The 25,606-nt window shown below is 42.6% G+C and overlaps 1 protein-coding gene across 11 annotated transcripts in view; it reads left to right on the forward strand.

Moving 5' to 3' along the window:
* RBMS3 (RNA binding motif single stranded interacting protein 3) overlaps window positions 1–25,606 on the forward strand; it is a 722,581-nt gene that overhangs the window by 263,391 nt on the left and 433,584 nt on the right. Inside the window, exon 1 of one of the 11 annotated variants that reach the window (XM_056334371.1) lies at window positions 4,855–5,624. The exons of 7 other annotated variants lie outside the window; for them this stretch is intronic. In XM_056334371.1, coding sequence (XP_056190346.1) covers window positions 5,550–5,624 — 75 coding nt within the window. In that variant the 5' untranslated portion in view covers window positions 4,855–5,549. Of the gene's footprint in view, window positions 1–4,854; window positions 5,625–25,606 lie in introns of those variants that run through there. 3 more of the 11 variants (XM_056334369.1, XM_056334370.1, XM_056334367.1) reach the window with 3 other exon arrangements.

The following is a 25,606-nucleotide window of genomic DNA, read 5'->3' on the forward strand; positions in this document are numbered from 1 at the left end:
CTGGAGTGTTGCCATTGACTGGTCATGTTACTTAATTCTCTTCCACATCGCACAATGAATTAACACTTGTTAAAGTGTTCTGAGATGTGTAGGAAACAGACTGCAGAGAAAAGAGTAAGATAATACTATTTACTTTGGTTGTATCCATTAACATATGCAGAAAGATATGCTTTAACGTGTATCTTTGGGCTATCTGTGCAACTGGCTGCTAGTTTCATTTGCCTGTGCAGGTAAGAGATTATACGAGATGGAAAACGCAAACAATTTGGTATCAGTGAATGTTCACTGTTGTTCACTTTTCCCCAAAATTTTTCAGTCTGCTGCTCTCTGAAGATTTCATTTAGGATTGGTCCTTTACATAAAAGTAGACCAATGGGAATACCTGAGCCATAGTATTAAGACAGAAGATAATAAAGTGAAAAATAATGAAATTGAATAATAGATGGATGGCAAGCCTTTGCTGTTGTCCGAAATCTCATACATTAACTCTTTCAGATATACTCTAGGCCAGATGCAGCTCTGCCTAATTATAGACTTCATGGTGCTGTGATGGTTAGCGCTGAAGAGCAGAGAGCAAACCTTCTTGATTTTTCATGCAGGTGGGAGAGCTGTGTGGGTGTGGGGAAAGCCACTCTCGGTGGTGTTTGGTCTCTCGTGAGAGGGAGGACATCTGAAAATGGGGGTGTCCCCCACCTCAGAGAGGTTTTGTCCATCCCAGGCACTTAATGCTGTTGTCACTGAGCTACGTGTTTTGTTCCTCAGTGTTTTTTTTCCCACCTCCTCCACAGTTATCACATGCTTTACTGTTGGTTGCATCAGGATATAGTGCTTGTTAGAAATTCAGTTAGATATCCTTAGGCAAATGAGCTTGATAAATGAACTATTAAATAGCAAGGCTTTGTGTTCATCAGTATAGTTTTAAGGTGCCTGGACTGAAGGAGCTGACAGATCTAGAAATAAAATCAGTATTCTTCTTGTAATCCATTGTAAACAAGCTGTCAAGCATCGCTACGGTCTCCTTTGAAATAGCTTTAATGAGTAAATAGAGAGAATAAAAGCAGAAAGACAGTGTCAAAATGTAAGCCCAAGATAATTGTTGTTTTCTTTTTTTCTTTAACTTATTGTTTTGCTTTAGGTGGTTGGTAGCTGTATTTCTGTCGCTCGGCAAGCAAATTTTCCCTAGTCCTGACTTAGACAATTTTGACATAATTTTGTTAAAAAGTTAATACTTCTAGAATATGTATTACTACTTTTCAAGAGCAAGGAAGGAGCTAGAAAATGTTTGAATTGCTCCCTGATTCTGAACTCTGCTACCTGTGACTTTAGAAGGTTTTCATAGAATTGGTAAAAAGCTTGTTTAGGAAAAAAAACCCCGTGTAAGTAGGACTGTATTTTAAACAAATAAGAGCCCCAGAATTACATTCTTCTACTAGGGGTCTGCTTTTTTCTTTTAACTTAGTTTTTGTGAATGAAGAGATCTGCATTTTGTGAAAGGTAAAAATACATCCAAACATATGTAATTTCTGTACTTGAGGCTGCCAGGAGAAGCATTCTTTTTTTTTTTTTTTTTTTTTTTGTTCCTGTCAGTTAACTCCAGTTTCTTACTCAGGGCTTTGATTGTTGCCGAGTTAATATCCTTTGGCGCCTGCCTTTGAATGTATTTGGCTGTCTGGTTTACAGTTGATCTGTTCTCATTTATTTCATTTAATTTCCAAATTTGCCATTGAAGAGATCCTTATTGCTTGTCTGTCTTGTGGATCTTCCCCCAGGTTGGTGACACCAGTGGCAGCAGTGACTTTGCAGGTGCCCTGGGACATGGCTTGCTTGCCAGATTCCCATGAGTGGGCCTGGCTTGGGCTTGATAATGAGCCTCCAATAGGAGGGAAGAAAGTTGTGAAGTTTGCTTGCTGTTGCTCACTGGGATCGAACAGCTTGTCTTTTCTTTTGAGGAACATTTATACTTAACACTCGGTAGGCAAACTGCTATTTCAGTTTGCAAGTGGATTCGGTTATTCAAATGCACAGGCCAGAAAATGAAGGGGATTCTATTTAAACAGTGTGCTCCCGAGTCACAGATGATCTTTTTGATGTCTGTATTTTGCAAATGGAAATTTTCCATTTTCCAGTGCTAGCATTTGTTCAGAGGCTGTGTGCTATCTAAATCTGCTTTTGTGGCTGTTCATTTGCATTTTTGCTATGCTATATTGCCTCCCGTCTTCTCCCCTTGGCCCCCCACTCTTTCATATTGAATTCCTGTTTTTGCTGCCTCCAAGTCCATCTTGCATCTGTGAAGGCTCAATCATGCAAGGTGCTGAGCACTTGGAACGAACGGCAGAGACTGCTCAGCACCTTGTCAGGATTAGAGGTGAAAAGGGAGATCCAAACTATCTGCATATTTAGGACTTTTGCTGGGAGAAAGCAGGAGGAAGGTGGAGCTGTTACCCACTCAGGTAACACTCTGGCTTCTCCTGCAGCTCCTGACCTTTTCCTAGTTGCGAGAATTACTGGTGCAACTGGCCAGTGCAGCTGACGTGGGGGTGTGTGGTAACGTTGTGTTGAAATTTTATGCTGATGCAAAATACTCACAGTAGTCAGGTGATGTAGCCAAAATGGTCCTTCCTGGACTTCACATGATGGCCAGAGCAAACCTTGCATGTTCAGATACATTTCTTGGTCAGAATGTGCGGTTTTCAACTTCCTTAGTATTTATTTTTCATTTCACCCTGTACACATAGGTTCTTTCTTCCCCTAAATCTGGTTACATCCACTTCTACATGCAAACTGCTTAGCAAGAGAAACTGCGTTAATATCCTGCGGGAAAAGTGAGAAGGTGGGGAGAGAAGCACAACAACTTAATTCTGGCAGCTGAAAGAACAATCTGAATTTGTTGGGCTCAAAGTATCATGTACCATCAAGTAATCACTGTTCACTTCTGCAGATATCAACCCTCAGTCTATTTCACCCTCAGGGAAAGGAGGGTGGGGAGAAAAAAAGAGTGTAAGCAAGCAAGAGTATCACTGGAGTAGCACACGCTACCATGAGAAGCAGTGTGTTTAAAAGCTGAGCAGCAATATAAACCATAGGGCTAGGAGCTGGGAATTGCAGCTTCTCCTCCCAATTCCACTCTTTTCTTTGCTGACCCTCTGCTCTGAGCTTCTGAGGGACCACGCGATCCTGGCCAGCTTGGACTTCAGTAGGAACTGAAAATACTCAATAGTGTACCCAGCCGGGCCTTTCTTCTGAATCTATTTTGGCAGGTTTGGAAGCTGGGGTGGTGGCAGCGCTCCATGGTGCTCCTCTGGATGGGCAGGAGCGCCCGGGTCATGCCTGTGCAGTGCTCGGGGAGCACAGCACTAATTTTGCAAGTTTTTTGCCTGAAAGAGGAGGCAAATACCTGCGTAAGCATGGCATGTTCTTCCAATGGTATGGCATAGGGCTGGCACCTAAATACCAATAAATAACGAGTAATGCCTGGTGATGAAAGCACGGCGTATCCGTGTAGTATAGGCAGAGGCACAGGCTGTATTTTGAGCTTCCCGCACTGCCCACTTCTTCCAGCTGCCTGCTTTTGCTCGGGAGCTAACTGGCTATGGGGCAGCTATAGGAATCCATAACAACCCCCTCTGCTTACGAGCACAGCAAACTGCCAGAACCAGGCGTGATATTTCCATGTTCCTGTCATGTGCAAGCACGTGCCCACAAACCAAAACACAGCTGGCCAGTCTAATTTTAGCTCTACCAGCCTTGAGAAGTGTCCCTTTAAAGAAACTCTTTTTATAATTCTTTTTCTTTTTCTGAAGCAATTTGGTTGATAATACAGCAGCTGACAATCCTGCTGCAATACTACTGATGATTTAAATAAAAACAAAAAGAAACTGCTGCCCCACATTTCCTCCCCCCCCTAAATTTATAAATAGGCAAAGCCACTGTAGAAAGGCCCAGGAATCTGACGACACGTTAAAGGAGTAAGTGCTCGCAAAAAAACCCCCACAAAACCAAAAAACCAAAAAAAAACAAAGAAAGGAGAAACGCTGGGATTTGTGTACGAGAGGAAACAATTCGCTCTTCACACACTTTCTTACTGATGATTTATAGCCCGTGGTCTTCCCTCGGTTCTTCGGGAGGACGGATGCTCGGGACGGCAGTGCTGCTGACACAGGTCCAGCGCGGCAGGGCTTGCGGCAGGTGTGCGGTGCCGCACCTGGCCCGCACCTGGCCCCGGGCGGCGGCGGGCTGCCCGCGGGGGGGCGGCGAGCGGGGGGCTTGGTGGCACTGGTGTGGCACTGGTGTGGCACTGGTGTGGCACTGCGGCGTTCCCGCACGCCCGGCTGACGGCACCCCGAAGTCAGGCCGGGCGCGTTTCCTTTTTACCCTCTTCCTCCATTTTGTTCCAACTTTAAATAAACCAAGTCTTATATAAGCGGTCTAACAAAGTGTGTATTTAATATGTCTGGCCGCGGGTCGCCTCCGCGCCAAGTGCCGGGTGACGGTGCGGAGTAGTTTTCGCGGGGTAGGGGGTGGTGGTGGGGAGCTGCCGGCTTCCCTGCTCGGCGGCCGGGCTCCGTGACCTTCCGCTTTTTTCTTGAGGGGGGGGAGGAAAAGAAAAAAAAAAAAAAAAAAAAAAAAAGCTGCGTTGTGGGGCTTCGGGCTTCTCCCTCCCCCCGCCGCCCCCCCGCGCGAGGGTTTCCCGGGTCCCACGGCCGCTCCGGGCGCTCCCGCCCCGCCGGGGCCGCGGGCAGCGGGGGCCGCGCCGGGGCGCGAGGAGCCGCGGGCGCGGCGGCGGGGGCGGGCGGGGGCGCGAGGCGGCCGCGCGGCCTGCGCCGACCTCCCGGGGGAGCGGCGCGCCGAGGTCCCTCCCACCGGCGGCGCGGCGCGGAGGGGGTTTGAATGAAAGACAGGACGAGCCCTGAGCACCATGTCACTCCGTGAGGGAGGCAGCGGCAACTAGGCTGGGGAAGGCTCTTCCCTCCCCCCCCCCCTTTTTTTTTCTTTCTTTTCTTTTCCTTCTTTTCTTTATTTTCCCTTTTTTTTCTTTTTTTTCTTTTTTTTTTTTTTTTTTTTCGTTCGAAGGGGGGTGGGTGGGGAGCGAGAGGGGAGGGCTCGAGAGCGGGGCGAGCCGAAGAGAGGACGAGGAGAGCGAGCGGGCGGGCGGCTCTGCGGCGGTTTGGAGTTGCGCTGCCTGCCCGGCTCCTCTCGCAGGACGGTCCCTCCCGAGCGGGCGGCGGGCAGCGCCGGGGGCACGCTGCTGCGAGCGGGGGCGGCGGGCTGCTCCGCCGCGGGCAGCCGGGCAGGGGGCTTCCACCCAGCCAGCCGGGCAGGCGGGCGGCCCCGCGCGCACCCCCGCACCCCCCTCACACACACATATATATGTGCGTGCGGGCGCGTTTTTGGCTGCGCTGGAATTAGCGCGCGGTAGACGGCGAGGAAGTCTCGGCAGCCTCCTCCGTCGCCCGGCGCTGTCAGGAATAGCGGCGTGAGAGGAAGAAAGGCCCTGGGGCACTACACCCTGCCAACGAGTTCCCTGCACCAGCCAGAAGGACTCCAGCTACATGGGCAAACGCCTGGACCAGCAGCCAATGTACCCCCAGTACACCTACTACTACCCCCACTACCTGCAAACCAAGGTAGGGCACGGCGCGGAGCGGCGCGGCGCGCTGCCGGCTCGCCTCGGCTTTCGGCGGGGTTTTTCCGTCGCTTCCTCGGGTTCGGTGTCGCGCAGAGCCGAGCTGGTAGGCAGTAAGCAGGCGTGAGAGAGCCAGGAAGGGTACTGTCTGCCCTCCATTTCTTTAATTTGAATTTTTTTGGTTTTTTATCCTTCTCCCCCCCGCACGGGTTGCTGGTGTCGGCTAATTCCTTTTATTGTTTGGGGAGACCGGTGTGGTTAACGCTATCGCGACACCGGGCAGGTAACGTGTTTATTATGGCACGGGATAAAGACTGCTCTGGACAGCATCACGCACGCAACGCTGTTTTGTTGGCTCTTCCAGTGATCTCGACAGTTTATTCGGAGCTCAAAGGCATTTTGCTGTTACAAAAGCTGTCTGTGGCGACTCAAACTTTTAATCAGCTGAGGAGGAGATGCTGTGCAGCTCAGAGGAGAGCTCGGAGCTAACTGGCTGTGGATCTGGTGGAGTTTGGTTCAGTGCCTTGCACTGCTTTCAGTATTTCATTAAATATTGAGAATGGTACGGCTGTACTCTGTTGCATTTAGGAGGTCTGGAAATAGACGGTAGCTACTTTTGGAGAGCGTATCCAAGCATGGGCTGTTCCTTTTTCTTTCTGCTTAATAATTCTTAAAATGCCAGCAGACTGGAAAGGAGGCCTGCATCCCATAAAGAGGCTGAGGGAAGGCGATGCTACCTGGACATGAGTTAGTTAATTAAAGCTTTATTTTTCTAATGCCATTGTATAATAGTCTGGTCTGTGAAAAGATTTCCTGTGTGACCAAGGGACAGTAACAAAAGAAAACGCTAAACCGAAAGTTTGCAAACCCTATTAGGACACTGTATTAAAAAAACCCAAAACAAACAAAACCCAAAACTGTTCTGAAGTGTGACCTCACAGCCACAGATTAACAGTTTCAGTCAATAAGCAAACATCCTTTTTTTTCTTTTTTTTTTTTTGGTGTGTGTGTGTGTGTGGGGGAGGCAGGGTGCACACGTGTGTATGGCACTGCATACACATACATCATGCTTCTGTGGCAGATTTAACACACGGGACATTTGACATGTGGGTCTGTGTGTGGTGAAGTGTCACAGAGGAGGCTTGACTTCTCCAGACTTTTGGTTTGAAGCACGTTGATCTGGCTGCAGATCTGAAAGGATAAGTTATATTTCCTTGTTAATAAAAATTACTTTCCCGTTAACGTTTATAGCCGGAGTACTGCATTATATAAATTAACTAATTGTAAGATCTGTGATTGAGGCTGGTTGGAGTTGCGATGGCACCAGAACCACTCAATATGATTACAGCCTTGTAATTCAGGAAAGGGTTACTTCTCGCTTTCTTGCTCTACAGTTTCACGGTACCGTGCAGAATTTTTGGTATAAAATTTAACCTTTTTAAATTTTGTATTTTGGAGTAATTTTTATCGGTTCTTTTTCTTTTTTTCTTCCTTTCAAGGTCGATCCAAATTGCGTTTTACCTCTGTGACCATTTAGTGTGTATTGTTGCTGTTGCAGCAGCAGCCCGTCACTAGCTTGACTGCAATATTGCCTATAGCTTTAACTGTTTGGAGGATTGGGGGACGCAGACTGATGCTATTCCTCAAAACCTGGCAAGCCAAGGACATGAAACAATTGATGGTGTTTTTTTGAAAGAACAATAGCCTCGAGTATTGGAGGAGAAATATTGGACATTCCATGCCTTTTACTCACGTAGCTTACATTTTGCTAGTCTTTTTTTTTTTTTTTTCCTTTTCGCTTTTTTTTTAAACTTTGTAATATAAGCTTTTTGAGAAAATTAACCTTGTATTTGAGCTTGAAATAGTAACAATATATTTTCTGTACCTTGGCTTTTTTTAACCTGATGCTTTAAAAATAAATTAAATGTGTTTTTATAGCCAGTACATAAAATTATCAACCCTGTGAAAAGTCACGTGCATCTGTCTTTGCACACATGCGCTATTACTGTAAAGACAGGTAAAAATTTAAAATCGGTAATACATTTTGTATGACATTCATTTTCTTATTTTCCTTGCTCCACAGTTAAGTGCATACATACAACCTAAATAACGAACACATACACACACAGATATATACATACATCCCCAAGTATTTCTCTTCTATAGACCTGAAGAGTTTAGAGTAGTGCAGACAGGCAGCATCTGGATTTTGTTACCTTAAAGCTAGCCATCAGCTTCTGGGACATTTTAAAGCAGTTACATCCATTGTCTGTCTAAAGCTAATAGTCGGGTAATCAAATAACATTGTGGTGGGGAGCTGTATCTTTTATCATGCCTATTGGAACAGCAAAAATTAATAACCCCCTGTATGATTCCAGCCATCCTGTGAACTTCAGCTTTTTATTTTCCAAAAACTGCTCTTTGTGCCGAGCATGGTAGGATTCAGCTGTACAGAAAGAATGTGTTTTTATGCTTATAGTCATGCACGCTGAGGGGTGTGTGTGCATTCATTTGTAATTAAGAAAGAAGTTCTAGGCTTTCTTACAGCATTTGTGTACAGCTTGTGAAATGCAGAATGGCAGCATCTTCAATGGGCAAAGTTTGGAAGTTCATGTTCCCCAGCGTATTTGAGGGAAGCGCTGCTTTTGCTTCGCTTGTTTGGTGAAGTTGTCTCGGTTCTTCTTTGAGAAGTACCGCCTAACTGTACATCATGTCCTTCTCATGGGGGAGCACGGAGCTGCGCAAGATCTCAATCTACAGTCTGTGTTTGTGTCTTCTAACGTAGCTAGCACGTTGTTGTGCAGAAACGGTGTAAATGAATAGCTATAGGGGTAATGGGATTATAAATAGAAAAAATGGATTCCATATGTTTGTCTGATTGCTTTAAGTTTTTAGTGTTTCGTGGCCTTTTCTGCACGATGAAGCACACGCTGTTATTATTCAATTTACTTGTGCTCCTTCATTATCAGATGCCACCACTGAAGCTAAAACTGTAATTGCATGTTTAGACAAACCCGTTGTCATCCAGAAATTAAAAGGGGGGGGTGGGGGAAGGTCATTTTTTAGGAGGCAATTGGAAGGAATTTAATATGTCTCTTAAGGACAAGCACTGAGTCTGAGGAAAGACGTAACCTTATTTTTCTCATTTTGGCATGACGCTGTCTGACAACTGCAGTTTGAAAGTACAGTGTTGCAACTTCCTTAGGCATGTCCTGAGAGCAGGGTCCAGTTGTCCTAGGAGTTTTTTTCAAATAAACATTTTTGGTTACTCTTGTAAGTGAAGGATAGTCTTGTGTTCTTGCTGCAAAGAATAGTGCACAGAGGTGGTTCAGCTCATATATATCTGATGAGAATCTATAGTAGTTTTTTATTTGGAGATGTGAAGTGATTTTCCTTAGTTGAATCCTTGCTGATGGTGTAACTATGTAAACAACTGGATTGTTGTAAATTGTCACAGATGAAACGATAATGATGCCAAATTTTGCATTGTGGTTCTTACATTTCTCTCTTTAGTTTCTTGGTTGCCAAAGCAAATTCTTTTCTCTTTGCCATTTTGCACAGAGGAAGGCAAAACTAAGCACCACAAAATACTGTGTAATGATAAGCAAAAGGAGGAAAAAGTATTAACTACTTGAATATATTTAAAGGAATCTCTTTAGTAGATGCTGTGTTTTATCTTTGTCCTCTGCAGCTTACAATTAGACCTAGCGCTGGGGTAAGCTTCCTCTGCAAACAGTTTGCTGAAAAAACCTGAATCACTTGGGTAGAAAGGACAAGGTGCCACAGTTACCTGCCAACAGGAATTGTGTGGTTTATGGTCGCCGTACCTGCGTTTGGAGTAGAAATATGCCACTTCAGCAGCTATTGCCGTGTGATTTGCTTTCATGCATTCTCCAGATATTTCCTACTTATTAGTCATGGTTCGGGTTTGGTAGTTTTAACTCTCATGGTGTTGACTCTGCTACCCCATCAGAAGGCTGAAATACTGCAAATGGAGAGGCAGTGTTTACTGTACCCACAATACCTCTTCATCTCTGTGTGCCTGATGCACGTGTGAGCACACGCAAAAGGAAGAAGTGTGATTTCCCAACACCTATGTGAACAAAATCCTGTCTCTGTGGATGTGAGAAATGTGTAGACTGGCCCGCAGGCAAGAGTGGCTTAATAAGCATGTCTGTGAAGTGACAGATAGGTGCCCCAGCTGAGGAAAAAAACAATTTGGAAATTCAAACAGGTGTACTCAGAAGAGTTTTAGCTTGATGAAGTAATTTTGTAGGTACATGTTTGGGTGAGTGTGTGTGTTTTGTTATGATTTCTTTTTGCCGTTTTTACGGCATCCTTTGGCACGAAGGAATTGGGGACCTCTTTCAGTTGCGTGCCACGAGCATGCCTGCCTCCTTGCTTCATCAGCCTCTTTTAGAAAGCATATTTTTGGAGTCTGCACGAAGCTCTTGCCTCTCTTCACCTTGTACCTACCAATCCCATGCTCTTTTGTCACTCACGTTTCTGTTTAGCAAGTTTACGGCATTCCCCACTTTTGGCCATCTGGCCATACAGAAGGCCTTGAAGAAAGCATTCCAGATACGGAGATGCCTGACAGGGCTTCTCTGGCTGGTAGTGTTCAGATTGTGTTTGGTGCCTGGTGTGAAGCAGGGGTCAGGTGTAAGGAGTAATTCATCAACCACACACTGATTTCAGGCTGTATTTCCAACCATCTGCAGGTTGGATTGCTGCCAGAGCTCAAAAGTCTAGCTGGAGCCCATGTGATCATGCCAAAGTAAAGGGAAACACTTGCAAATAGAGAAATGCATTTCTAGGAATGAAGTTTGTTTGCTCTTAGCCCCTGTTTGATTCAGTACGTTGCAGCATGTTTTAAATGCCTCCAAGAGCTGACTGAAAGAAATATGAATTTGTTTAAATGCCATTTAAAAATATTTAAGCCTGGCTGTAATTTTGACAGTAGTATTAATATGTAACTCGAGTATTTTGCCAGTTATATTAAACAATTAAGATGATAAAAGTTATGTTCCTCTGAAAAATGCAGAAAGAGATGAACTTGTTTTTTATTCCATTACTTTTTGCTATCTATCTTTACATGCCTGAATAAAAATTATTCTGTTGTTTTAAGGGATACCATGATATATATTAAAATGATGTTGAATCTGTTGGTTGATCTTCCTTTCATGTGTTGCCTCAATGCAAGTCTGTTTAAATTTAAAACCAAAACAACAAACAAAACCCCAAAACTGTGGGAAAGGAAAGCTCAAATTTTTACCTTTTTTTTTTTAAAAAAAAAAACCAAAAACAAACCAAACGTTTGCTATATTCTACGGAGATGCATTTTGCAAGCAGATATTTTACTTCTGTAACAAAAGATCGAGATTACAAGCATTTGCCAGATTAGGATACGTAGATCTCGCTGTGGCAAGTGCTGTGTGTTAATAGTTGTAATTTAGAATGCCTTATACAAGGTACCCGTTCAAAATAAATACGGTGCTTCAGAACTGGAGTGATTTGCGTTTTAATGCATGGGGGCCTTTCAAAATAAGCATGACGGTATATTTGTGCTTTACTTCAAGTAGCTTGGTAAAAATCATCAGACTGTCCTTTCTTAAACTTCCATGAATTACAAACTAGATAAGAAAGGTTGTGTTACAAGTAGGGATGCCTGAGTTCATTTCAGGTCTTGCTGTAAGTAGCCTGGATACTGTTCCCTTTGCTTATAATTGCAAGCAGGGATTTTTAATTATTTTTTTTGGTGTGGGGGAAGTGGGTTTGTCACTGTCTATACTCCAGGCAGGGACTTTGAGTTCACTTGCAAACAAGCCCATTCCAGAGTGTCCAGGAAGAGAAGCAGATTTTAACAAAATGAGTGGGCTGCTTTTATTTTTTTTTTTTCTGTATTGTTTTTCTTGAAGTCTTTTAATGTTAGAAATTTTATGTAGAGGAAAATGGTTAATGTGTCTCCAGAACTTGCTTCCAGTGCTGCATTAAAATTGTGTTTTGTAACAGTCTCATCAGCTACAGCTGTATGTGATTAAATAGTGTAATATCAAAAGCATGTGTGAATAAGAGCTTTTATGATATAGTTGTTCCATACCAAAGACTGCAGATGGGCAGAGAAGGGAGACAGAACAGTGATTTACTCAGATATTGTCACAGCCTATATTGTGTTTGTAGTCATGTTTTGCCATTGCTTTCCCAGTCATGGGCAAGATTGTGTGGTGGAGGGAAGTTTAAAAGTGAACACTTCTACAGAGAGAGCTACTCTAAATGTGCAGGGTATCAGCCTGAGAATGGTGTCTGCTGATGCAGAACTACATACCAATATTTTAAATAGCTGATTAACAATAATATTATTGAATAGAAGTTATAACGAGAGGGATCTGTTCTGCTTCCTTTGAAAAATCAATGAAAGAGCTTCAGTTGCGTTCAGGAAGGCAGAATCAGGCCCACAAAGCACATACTGTTCTCCACAGTAAAACCAGGACAGCTGAACAATATGCAGGTTTAAAAAACAATTAAGAAAAGTAGGAATTGCAAAAGAAACAAGAACTATCTATGAAAATGATTCTGTGTTGTACAAGTGGGTCAGGACATACCCCATCTGATATTTAAAAGCATTTTGGGTTTTCCCTGGTTATAATTTCTATTTAACATTATTTGTTCTGACTTACAATTTTAGGGATTGAGCAGCAAAAACCAGACACTCTTGTGTCTCTACCTGTTTCTCTGCCACAGTTGAATGTGATTTATACCTTGTGGAATTCTAATTGCCATAGGAGATGTCTTGCATGGAGCCCAGTGTCTATAATGAAGATCAAAAGTTTCTGTGAGAGAGTAAGCGTGGTTAATCCAAAAAAGTAAAGGATAGAGCAGATAGCTGGTTTTGGTTTTATTTATGTAATTCTTAAGATAAAAATACTGTGAGCCTCCTTGAAATTTGCAACAAATCAGTCTTCAGTATAGGTCTTCTCTGAGGATAAAGTGTTTCTAAATGGAGAAGGGAGGCAAAGGTTGCTTGTCCTATCTGTAGTTGCAGATTGGAGGTTCCTGTTGAATTCCTCTGCCATACTGTCTTTTTTTATTTTGTTGGTTCACAGCAAAGTCTGATCTCTTCTCCGAGAAGTTTTTATTAGTTGAAGGACTTTAAAGATCTGACACTTCAAATAAAAGGAAAAGATTAGTTTTGTTACTTTTGTATGTAAAGACTTTTTTATTTTTCTTTCCCTTCTTTCTTTCCTTTTGTCTTCCTTGTTTCTTTCTGTGCTTGCTGGCAACTGTGGTGGGAATAAATTCCCTCTCTGCTTATTTGTTGTAAAGTCAACTTCAGTATCAAAGGTGGTCATTTATTAAAAAAGTAAATATTTACATTTTTTTAGTGTTTCATTTGTGGTAAATTTATGTAGATGAAATGGTTTGGACATATTTTCTATAAGGGCTCCTCTGTTAATTGTAGTACCTTCATTCAGATGCAAACGAATGAAATAAACCACCTGGCGTATATAGATAATAGTAGAAGCCTGAAGATGCCTAAGATTGCATGTTTACAATGTAGAGCACTCTGATATTTTGTTCCTTGTTGGTGTCTCCATGACACGTTTTATGGCTGGTACCATGTGGTTGATGATGATTAATGGGCTGTCATGTAGTGGAAGTGATGTCATTCCTGTGTGATTCAGATTTATTCAAGAAGAAAAGTTGTTGAACAGATTTGTATCTCCCCCTGCGCGCCCCCCCCCCCCCCCCCCCCCATCCCCCAGTATAAGTCAAGCAGCAGTTTGTTCTTATACTGTGAGTTTGCATTAATAGACTAAATCCTGAAGCTGCACTTAAATTCTCTGCTGCAGAGCATGGTGGAGAAGAGCGGGAGAATCTTATGGGCGGACCAACATGGTGGTGTTTTATTTAACTGATTGCTCATTTGGCTTCTGTCCAGCTCCTTTCCCCACCCCCTTTCACGGCCCTTCCTCTGCCTAGCTATATTTAGAGCCCAGGAGGCTGAGCCTTTCAGAGCTCCGTGTCAGCGCTGCGCGGAGCCTGACCTTTCCACACGCGGCCTTGGGCTGGCGGGAGGCGGCAGGACTGGATCAACCGTCCAGTCCCGTTTGAGCCGCCTGTGAGAAACTCTGGTCATTTGGGATGCAATCCAGTGCAATCCAGTTACCTTCCTGGGTGAGAAGCTGGCCACCTTTGCCCCAGGGCTACAGGGGGGTGAGAGGCAGGCTGACCATGCAGTAGATAGGGCAGAGGGTGGTTGCGGACGGGTAGTGCCAGAGCCAGCAAAACCTTGAGGTGGTGTGTTGGTGACCTGCGAGGTAAAGGGAGATTAGGGGACTTCATAAGGAGGCGTTTTGCCAGAGGAGGAGATAAGGGAGCCTGGTGTACCGCAACATCACAAAAGGGTTTTTAAAGCTAGGTATCCATAGTTACAGCAGGAGAGTGAAAATCTAGATTTCAGGGACTCACCTGGTGTAATGTCCTCCTTCCCTTTAAAGAAGAAAGTATTTGGCAGTTCTTAAAGCTGGAATGATGTGCCTGTGTGAATTCCCTGGTGCTCGGAGAACTGCCTGTTTAAAGTTTGCTCTATTTTTCCCCTCTTGTTCTAATTTTTCCAGCTGTGAAAAAAAAATGGCGTTGCAATGCTTAGCCATATAAGGGACTTGTTCGTTTCTTTATGTGGTTGGGAATTGTTTCTCCTTTTGGTCTTCAAAGGCTATTGCTGCTGAATTTGCTTTAAAGTGAAGGAATTACTTTTAGCTTAGACAAATGCTACAATCCTTATTTCTTCTCTTTCTCACATCTCTCTGACCTTTTACTGGGGGACACGCTTATAAATAATTTCTGCTTGTTGGTATCGTGCAAGTTGATAGATGCTCTTACAAAGAGAGAAGCATAATGGGAAATGCAGTCTTCATTTCTGTTCTCTTTATTTTATAGTGATGAATTTGGTTGGGTGCCAGTTAGTACATGACCTTTTCCCTACATCTTTTGATTCATGACAGGGGGTGTCAGAGCTGTGTTAGTGATCTCTTGTTTCAGTCTTTAACAAACTCTATGAAATATTAAAAATGAATTGGGTCACTTCGAGCTTGGCTAATATGTCTGTGATGCAGGACGGTGATTTCATATTAATGAAGCATAACACAGTTTAAAATACAAAATTTAGATTTTTGTGAACATGCAAACCGCAGGGACATATCACTTGTCAGTTGGAATATTTTCTCTTGAAAATGTTATCTTTTTAAGACAAACCAAACAAGGTATTTTGCAAAGATGGTGTTATTGGCAGCATTCATTTAGTGTTCATTCCAGAAAATTGTGTCTGCCTTTCAGCCTAATTAGAGCTAAGTTTTTCAGTGTATTTACTTTAAGATCAAAACTGCCGACAAGACTTCTTTTAGTATCAGCTGAGATGTGTCTACACAGCTGTCAATGTTCTGCTTAGTTGATACACACAAACTGATAATCTACCATATGTATCTGAATGGTATAATACATACTTGTTTCGTGTGCAAGTGACACTTCTGAAATTGTTTAGCGTAAGGGAGACAGTGATGGAAAGAGCTGCGAATGGTACAATGAATAAGGTAAAGAATAGGACCAATAACTCTTATACAAGTCCCTGCCTGGTTTTGCATTCATGAAAACTACCTTTAATACCACTTTATACCTGAAAGACATCAGAAAAAAAGTCAGAGGCACTGCAGTCCTTCAGATGTTTGACAGAGTGTGCAGTAGGACTTGGTAAACTGAATGCTTAACCTAGGCTGTATTAAGACAACGTTAACGTGTCAAGGTAGAGCCGCACCAAGTACTGTTAAACAATCCTTCGTGAAAACAAGCATAAAGGAAACACATTGCTGTGGCCTTTAGCAAAGCAGCTGGGAGCTTTCTGCCTGGGAGAGCATTGTGCTCACTGGATTTCATGTTTGAGCTTTTTGTATCTCTTTAGAGCTTTTGCATCTTCAAGAAACGCAGGGGTTGATCCAAATATTTCCAGTAAAAGTGTCTTTTTTGGTGGTGCTTTTACTATGGGTGCCAGCTGGTGGTGCAAGCTGGGATAATATAAATCTGGCTGGTGTATGGTGACTCCAGGATGGCAGTAGCAGTACACGCTGATCCCACCTGTCCGTTCCTCAGAGATACAGGTGTGCAGCGCACGGAGTCATCTTGAGTTTTGAGATTATGGCTATAATTCCCTTCTCTAGAAACAGCCGTGAGAAAGCTGCAGACTACTGGCCCGCCAGGACATACTTGTTATCTGTGTGATTTAGAAGCCTTGCCGGCCACTCAGTTTCTGCTTTATATCTCTGCCATTTTACAAAATCACTGTAATTGTATACAGTTGTCCCTGTGCAACGTGCAATTTCCTGTAGTTTGAAAAGCTTTCAGCATTAGATTGTCTAAACTTAATAGCATAAACATTAATTTACTGTGTTAGATGGGTTATTGGGTGTCTTTAGCTTGCATAAGTCTGGCAATAATTGTGCCGGACAGAAGAAATAAGTTTTGCTTCCTTCACTGTCTGGCCTGCTTTTAGTTAAATGGATCCCTGGTGATGGTAACACTTAGCATGTAGCAGTCATTTCAATTTGCAGTGGGCTGTATAAACATTAACTAATCTTCAGAGCCCATTCTGAGAGGTGCCTTAAACACCTTATTTGCTCATGTAATGGCTGCATGCAAATAATGGCCTCAGCCTCCAGAAGCCTGTACCAGATTATCAAGGGTGTGGGGACAGACTTGTGTAGCATCCATACCGTCCCTTTTTGGGTAGAACCGGGAGGCAGGGAATGTTGTTGCTGCTTTATGAGCAAATGCCGAGCATGAGTGGTGTAAGAGTGGAGGCAGAGCTGGGAAAAGAAAGGGGAAACATTTGCAGAAGGTGGCATGTTAATCTCTGGTTATCCAGAAGTGCTGAGTATCCACACCTCCAACAGATGGAGGTCTCAAAAACATTTGAAGCCCGACCTGATACAGCTTCCAGCTGGGACATCCAGAATTACAGCGCACTTTGGCAAATCGCTTATCTGAAGTGAGGATCTGAACCAGCCTTGCTGGTTCAAGGCTACACCTTCCTGCCCTTGGGCCTTTCTGTTGGGGAAGAGGAGGAAAGGAGCAGGGTAAAAGGCCGCACTTCCCTGACGAGAGGTGCCCTGTTGCGGTGCTGGGGAAGGTGGTGGCTGCCCGCAGGCTGGCTGAGGTGCCTGGCTGAAAAGGACACTGGTGGTGTGCGGGCGGTACGAGGGGCAGAGCAGGGCACTGTTGTAGAGATTGAAATAATACCTGGCCCAAATTTTTCCAGAAGTCACTAGAGAACTTAGTGGACACCTGGATAAAGATGCAGGCTTCATCCTTCCAAGTAACAGAGGGAAAAACTTCCTTCAGGCAGCGCCCGCAGGCAGCCCGCGGCCTGGCTGGCCATGGCGGGGCCTGCGGCCCGGCGCTGGTGGGGAAGGCATTCAAAATGGCCGTCGTGGTTTGATCAACATCAGTCAAGCACTTGCCTGTGTTCGAGTCCTGCAGGATAACTTTCCCAATCTACAGCACCCTGTTAATCAGCAAGGGAATAACAAAGAAGTTATTTACGGGTAGGCATTAGCTAAATAGAAGTTGGTAAATACAGATTAATGGGAGCCAACTGGCTTTGGCTTTCTCATGTCTGACATTGTGTATCTTGCCAGGAGTTATTTTAAGTCTTTTTGTTGTCATTACTTTTTTTTTTTTTAATTCCGCTCTTCTTGGCTTGTAACATTATCATACGCACTCCCTTACTGTCGCGTTGCGAGTAGTTGCTTTTTTACAAATAACGGCTTTTTTGACTCAAAGGTACATTGCGGATGGGAGAGAAATAGATGATATTCCTGATGGTGATAACTTCTTGTGTCCCAAGGGTTTTCTTTTAAATATGTGAAAACACTATAAACAGGGGTGGATTATTGGTGTTTTTAAAGCTGAACAAGGACCTGTGCCAATGGCCACAAAGATGTAGATTGTGATTTTACAGTGTGTGTTGAGGAATGAAGTATAACTGCCATGCCCCAACAACAGCCGATGAAGTAGGCATTTATGCTTCATCTCTCCTGGTCTTGTAGCAAGGGAATAAATTATTAGTTGTTTATTATTTCTTAACCTTCAGAGGGTGACTTCCTTTCTGTGCTAGTCAGCTATTCTGGGATAGAGATATGTGAATTTTATTTCCTTCCTCCTCTTTCCCACATTCTTATTTCCTCTCCTGAGAGATTGTCAGGTAAGTTTGTGCCTTCATTTTAACCAGCCCAAGTGGCAGAGAGGCAAGCAGACTCTGAGGTGATAAGGACAGACCTTGAAAAGTCTGAGGCACGAGGTGTGGGCACCATTAGCATGAAATCAATGGAAGGAAAGCCAGAAGCCTTATTTTAATTCTATGATTTGTCCATCTTTTGTGATTTAGCAAATCCACCTCTTTACCATTTTTTCCAAGTTTCGGATTTCCACCTTCCTTTGTTTTGTTTTTTCTCATCTTTTTAAGAACTCTTTTGTTTCTCATTTGTCTTTCACCTAATGCTTATCTGTATGTCACGGTTATTGTTCTGCCGTTTGACCATTGCAACTTTTTTTTTTATATTGATACTGCAATTCTATTTCCTAAGCCAGTCATACTGTCCCCCTCATTATTTTTTTTGATGGTGTTTTACTCTTTGCAGACTGCCTCTGACTGTGCAGTTCTGTTGTGCTGAGCTGCATACAAAACCAGGGTAAGAGTTGGTCCCTGCCTGCAAGAGTTTATGAGCAATGTAAGTAAGGCAGGCTCACAAAGGTAGGTAGGAACAGAAGCGGTGAGAAGTGCCTGGTGGGAGGTAGCACTGCAGAGCAGTGCCAGGACCTGGATGGTAGATGGTAACTAGTGTCTATTGTTTACCTTTATGCTGTGTGCTACTCCATCACCTTGGGAATGAGTCACTCTGCCTTCCCAGTTCATGCATTGCTAATTTTTTTTCATTTTCTTTCCTAATATTCAGTGTTGCAGTTGCACGCATTCAGTTTACAACTACCTTTATGCTTCCCTGGGCTTTGTCTGGGCTTTGATTTCTCCATCTTTGCTGTTCAGTGGCCAGTCTCCCAAGTGTTGCTGTCTGGCAGATTTTAAGTATTGGCAGCAAAGTGAAGGAAGCTGTGGTGTGGTTCTCCGGAGGTGCCTGTGTCAGTGTGCTGGCACTTCAAAAATAAAGTCTTAGCTGATGTTGCTGGCTGGCTCCATGGGGAACAAAATGGCACTGGACAAAAGAGCAAAGCAGCCGAGGTCAGTGTGAGACAGCAAGTTTATTCCCAGTAGAGAGCTGTAGAAATATCATGGTGTGCAATGGCTGGGGGCTCATGCTTGGTAAGGATTAGAGTTGGTATTTTTTCATACTTGCTTCCTATTTCACTGGGGCTATAACATTGCAGGAGAGCTGTGTTTCCCACAACTGTTTGGTGCTTTTAAAAAGTAAATACCGTAGGGGGAAAGGGATGCATATGCCTTGCACTTCAGCAAGTTGGCTGCTGATAAGTGTTAGGCTGAAATTTCAAAGGGACAGTCCTTTGTACAGTAGCTTGGGGCCTCAGAATCAGAACTGCTGGTCACCTGCAGCTCCTATTAACTTCAACTAGAACCGTATGTACTTTGCACTTTTGAAGACTAGGAGCTCCTTGGGGCTTAAATGTTAGCTCCCCCCCCCCCCCCCCCTCCCTCATAGCAGTTACAAGCTGGCAGGGAAATCTCACTTTTAGTGTATTTTTCTTAGGGAGAAAAGAGGAGGGTTGGGAGACCAACGGAAGAATATTTCCCATCCACACACACACCCCCCAGCAGTAATAGAATGTATTTCCAAAAGCAAATACCCCTGTATCCCTAAACAGGTAACGCTTCATATTGTTAGCAGCATAATGTTAATGATTTAAATAACTATTGTTTGTTTGCCTTTGGCAACTTAGATTGGATAATGAGGATGGACATGTTTTCTTCCCTTTGTATCTTTTTAATTTTTAAAAATCTTGTAGCGTTTGGGTTGCAAGGGCTGTAAGGAAATGATTATTTGCTTAAATGAGGAAAAATGTGACAGAAGCCTCTTTAGCAGTTACGTGGAGTTTATTTTTATGAAACATGCATTTTGAAAATTACTCACTGTTTTGGTCTGTTTCCAGCTCTTACGGTTACATTAAGTGGCAGAAATTTATTATTCCTGAAGGTATTTTGATATGTGTGTTTTCTGTATGTACCAGTTCTTAATTTCCCCCTAGATTGTAGGGAAGAGCTTGGATGTCTAACCCGGATATATACCTAAAAGCCTCAAAAGTCACATGAAAAGCAGAATGCAGTCTTCTAAAAAGCTTGGGATGTAGCAGCCAGCCTTCACCAGGGCTCCTCAGGTTTAGGCGTAGGTTGCAATTCTGCGTATTTTTTGAGTGGTGGTTTTGGGTTAATGCTCAGTTGATGGTCGTTGACTTCTTAAAATTAGACATGTATTTTGAAATTCTGGATTTGTGTTTCGCATTGCCAATTGCTACTGTATCTGTTGCTTACTCAGCATGAACAGTGGGAATACCCAAAGCAGACATCTAGGGGGGGAAAAACCCTGTGCTGATCTGTTTGGTTGTATTTATTTTCTTACCGTTGCTGGTAGAAGTGATTTCCTGGCGGGCGATGGGGTGTCTGAGTTGGGATACTGATAACTTGGGAAGTTCTCTCTCTTTGGACCCCATCCTGCAGTCTGGGTGTGCTTTCAGCTGAACATCACCTTGTGAACAATACTGCTGAAACCACAGCACTGCATACGTGATGAGGAATAATTGAGTGGGAAGGGGACTGGCAGAATTTGGCCTTTAGGAAAGAAATTTCATTTTGTGAGCATATTACAAACAATAGAGAGTTAAGAGATGAAAAACTGCCACTACATAGAAAAATAATACTTTTTCAATTTAAGTCTTGGTTTAGTAAGTTTTCCTGGAAAGAAACTTGTTCCTGAAGGCATTTTATCTACTTTTCTCTCTTTCTCTCTCAGGGTTTTACACTGCTGCCCATCACTGCAGTACCTGAATGTTTATATAGAGATTGATACGAATGTTGAAGTCCCCAGTGAACTGTAATCTTTAGCACATCTTTCTTTACGGGGAGAGAAGTTATGTTGGGTGGGATTTTTTGAATAAAATACTAGTCTTGTTTAAATTTACATTATACAAGTAAATAGTTTTTAAAATCATTACTTTGGGAGAGGTTAAGTGTTTTTTCATTTTTCTTCTCGTTTTCATGTTTTTACTGAGATTCTGGGGTTCAAGAAGCACCACTGTTAAAGTCAGAATATGTTACTGACTTTTAAAAATGTGTTTTCCTAAATGGCACATCAAGCAGATAAGGGACAAGTTATCAAATATCCAACGTTACAGAGTTTTTCTTTTTTTCTTCAATGTTACCTAGATTGTTTGAAAAACATACAAATAATATTTATGTTTTTACAGGTGATGCATACCAGCTCTGTGTCAGCTCATGAGAACTGTTAGATGCAGTCTTTTATCTTTGAAAATTATTTAAGTAAAAATAAATGTTTAAATTAGTAGATAGGAATAAATTCTTAAAACTAGCAAGATTACAGTGAGAGGGTTTACTAGCTGGTTTGGATATTCAGTTCTGAACCATTTCAATATTAGTCTTGTGTGGCTAATCTATCTATATAGCTATGTAGTCTGTTTAAACAAGGTACTTAGCTCTTCCCAAATAATTTCAAAGAGAAATAAAAATATCTTCATTGTTTTCTCTTATCTTTCTTTCCAGTCTGTCAGAGAAATACCTTGATTAGTTTATACTTAGTTTGTATGCATGGGTGTTTTCCTTGGGTGTGAACTGTGAAATTTTTGAAGAAACTATAATTGTAGCAATGAGTCCTGTGCTTAATTCAGAAGATGACTTGTCCTGTTGTCATTTCTTTGTTGTTGTTTTTCTTATTTTAATCTCATGTGATTGTGAGCTTCAAATATTAGAGCAAGCTTGTATACCTATCCTGTTGCCAACGTTGATGAATGCCTCTAGTAGTGTGCTAGTGAAGGGAGATGTCTCTGGTAACTTTTGGTAACTGTGAAATAGTACTGGTGGTAGCTAGGGAGAGTTGAAGGTAAACCAATTTTAATATTAAGGCCTGGATTTGAACTAGGCTGCACATTTAGTGGGCAGTTTGTGGAGAAGGAGGAATTCGGGTAGAGTTCGGGAGAAATGTGGGGAGCAGGGAGGATAATCTTGCAGTGAGAAGTTCCTTTGTATTGCCTCGATGGATTGATAGTATTTTGGTAGAAGGGATATGGTATTGCAAGAGACCTTGAGAAGTCATCCAGACCATCCTCCCTTCCTTGGGTGTGAAATCAAGTGGATTCATAGTTACCTCTACCAGAAATTTCTCAGTGGTTTGTTTATAATTAGACACAAGGAGTTCCTACCTTGTGGCGAGAGGCATGTCTTAGAAAGCTGCTGAAGCCCTCACCCTCTCTTTAAAGAGGTGCTGCTACCTACTTAGGTACCTCATCCAGTGTGTTAATAACTTTATAGTGATGGGGGAAAAAAAGCAGATCTTTCTGGGTCTTTCATTTTGGTCCTTCTGGGGGGGCCTGTTGGTCCTGCCCCCATAAAGACACTTCATTCTGAACAGAATATATTATGGTGAAGGATCATGGTCAACTTGAGAGTTACAACTCCATCTGAAATGTCTTTGTTTTTTACGTTACTTTTTTTTTTCCCTGTTGTTTTAACCTCACATACTATTCAAAGGTGTTAATACATGTATTATCACATGCGTAAGTAAGTCACAGTTTTTACCAGTGGGTTCATGAAGTCAGCCTGCTTATTCTTGTTTCAAAAGCTAACTCTGAAGCCTTATCTTGGTTTTCACTCTTGAGTACTCATTAGATTTGATAGGAGCTGCTGGGCTCATAATATTTTTGGAAATCAGGCCATTGAAGTGTATGTTAGTTATTTATAACTGTGAGCTAATTAGGTTTTTAAACGATAAAGATTCACAAACGAAGTGCATCTTTCTTGCCTTTCACTAGTAAAGAGACTGGGTCAACTTGGATGAATTTCTTGCTGGCATGGATGGTGTACCCACGTCTCAGTACATTCTTTGAGCAAGTTTCTTTTTTGAGGACTGTGAGTCAGCAGGGTTTTGAAGTGGATGAGTCATAGACGAACTAGCTGAATGATGGTTACCAAGTGGGTGGGGGAAGCAAGGATTTTATTCTGGGAAGGTGTAAATGCAGACAGAGGCCGAGTCTGGAGGTGAAGGAGACCACAGAATTAAAGGCATTAATTGATAGGAAGCACGGAACCAGTGTTTGATGCTGGGTGCTCTTCATGGTTTGCTGTGGTGATGTGCTTCCTCATGGCTCTGTGAGAAGGCTCCCCTTTTGGGGAGCACATGTCCCACATGAACAGCAGCTAATTCTGACAGATAATAAAGAAACATCAACTTTGCTGAGAGCCAGCTAGTTTCTATTGAGGAGTTAGATTTCTGACCAAAATAGAAAACAAGCTAGTCTATGCTTCAGCCCTTTCATTCACACAGAGTGTAAACCTTTAACATCTTGCTTGCTGGGAGAGGCAGCATCAAGCGCTCCGGTACACAATGGATTAGCATGCCAACCTCTGAAATCAGAAACAACGGTGGCATATTGTATTTTCTGATGAATCTTCTTGCAGGGCTTAGAAACAAGAATGCAAACCACATGAAAACATCCTGTTCTGGATAATCCCGTTTACTGGTTGGTAGAAGACCAGAATGCTGCTCCAGAGCATCCCTTTGTGTGTTCCTCATGCGTTCCTGCAACTCCTCAAGCTGTAATGGAATTTGAAATGAGATTTCCCTTGAGAGGCAAGGATTTTTTTTATTGCACACTATCTTGTTTTCAACAGGAAACCAGAAAATAAGACTACATGTCATTGCCACCAGGGTTACTGCTGACTAAATACCTCTGTATATTAGCAGATGGTGAAAAAATTTGAATTTTGGGGGTACACTCAACATTTTTGTGTATGGTGGAGTGTTCGCTTAGGGTGGAATAGCAGAACAGATTTCAGAGACCTTTGGAAGAGACTGAGGAGCAGTGGCTTAACAATCAAGCTGCTTGCAACCCTGGCTGTCTTTCCCTTCCTCCCGGTATGTTCAGATAGCCCAGCAGAGAGAGTAAAGTAAACACTTCAACTGATAGTATCCTGGAGTGTTCAGAAACTGAAGGAGGAAGCTGTGGTCACCAGATTCCAGCTGTCCTGTTTCCTCTTCCAAATGAAAAGACTTTTATCAGGGTAGCATATATAAATATTTTTCAGTGCAAGCTCAACTCATTCTAAAACTATTTTGATTACAATGTTTGTATTCTCTTGATTTTGGATCTAGAAAATGTGAATTGCTGAACTGAAGGCTGAGAGGCAATCCGATATACTCTCTATAAGAAATACAGAAATAAATTTATCCAGCCTAGGAGAACAAAGAAAAAGCCAAAGGCTGAAAGTTGAAGCCAGTAAAAGTCAAGAGATGACACGGTGCATGTTTTGAAAGGTAATGGTAATTTCCGTCTGGAGCAGATTGCTGAGGGATGCAGCAGATTCCCTTATCACTTGAAGTCTTTAAATCAACATTGGGCGTCTTTCTCATTCATACTCCACTTGCTGTGTTCAGTCCAGGGCTTTCTGGGTGATGTTTGATGGCTTTTATTATGCAGAAGGTCAAACTAGATCATCATAACGTTCCTTACAGACCCTCATTTTAGGGTCAGGAGCTGTGGCTGCATGTACCATTTGAGCAAAAATTCAATTGCTTGTGGTAATGGAGGGGACACAGAGCCAAATGTCAAATTGAATCTAAGTGATGGGGAGAGTAGATGTGCATGTGAAAGACACCTGGCTTCCCTAGCTTCTGTGTTACATCAACTTAGATTTCCTTAGTCATGCTCACTTACCTACACCCTGCCTCTCACTTGGCCCATTGCAGCTCCGGGATTCTTGATGGCATAAATCACAGGCTGAAATGGTAAAAGGAGGGAGGATTCAGGACAGATTAACGAAGAGAACAAAATGTAGGCAAGCATGACTTTAAGTGCCCTCGACTTTGGGGCCTTATAGCATTTCTGACTCTTTGGCATATCAATTACATCAATTTAGAGTCCCTCATGCATCAATAGATTGGGTAGAACAAGTTCTAAGGGAATCTGAGTGAGCATAAGTGGGTATAAATTACATTACCTTACAGATTGCCTCTGAATTTGGCCCAGATTCTTCCCTTTATTTTCATTATGTCAACTTCGTGCATTGGCATTATGGTCTTTTCAACAACTGGCCTGACAGCTAATGAGTTCTTTCTACCAACAGTAAATCAACCAAGTCAGACAATGCTGCTCCACGTAAATACTTCTCTTTATGCTCAGAGTATTCAGAATTCCATTAAATTTAAAACAGCGTGCTAGTAGAAATGCATGTAGAGAAGTACTGTAAAAAGTGATAATTATTCATAAGCCACCTGGTTTCTTCTTTGCTCCCCAGCTAACCATGTTCTGAGTCTTGGGGAGGATTAGAAGGTGGCTAGACAACGTGATACTGTTGAAATATAACCTGCTGTTTTGAAAACAATTAAGTCCAAATGGCTTTAGGAATTTTTTTCAATTTATGCTTGTTTGTACACCCTGAAATTCCCGCAACAAATAAGGTTAAAGGAAAAAGCCAAGAAATAAACTAGTAACACTTACATTCTTGGAGAGCTGAAACAAAGGAAAGTTTTACTGTAGTCCATTATGAAATAGAATTTTCCTTTTATTATTGAATGGAAAAAAATTGTATTTGCATGTTAAATAAGTTACAGTAGAATTTGCTTTAGGAATAAATTACAGACATGCTATGCAACTTATTTAATCTCTCAGTTCAGAGTATACTGCTAAAAGGCTAAACTCTACCCCAGATTGCAATGTTGATAAACATTTCTGTGTCAC

Source organism: Falco biarmicus, chromosome 4, assembly GCF_023638135.1.
Source record: "Falco biarmicus isolate bFalBia1 chromosome 4, bFalBia1.pri, whole genome shotgun sequence".
In the NCBI taxonomy this organism is placed as follows: domain Eukaryota; kingdom Metazoa; phylum Chordata; class Aves; order Falconiformes; family Falconidae; genus Falco; species Falco biarmicus.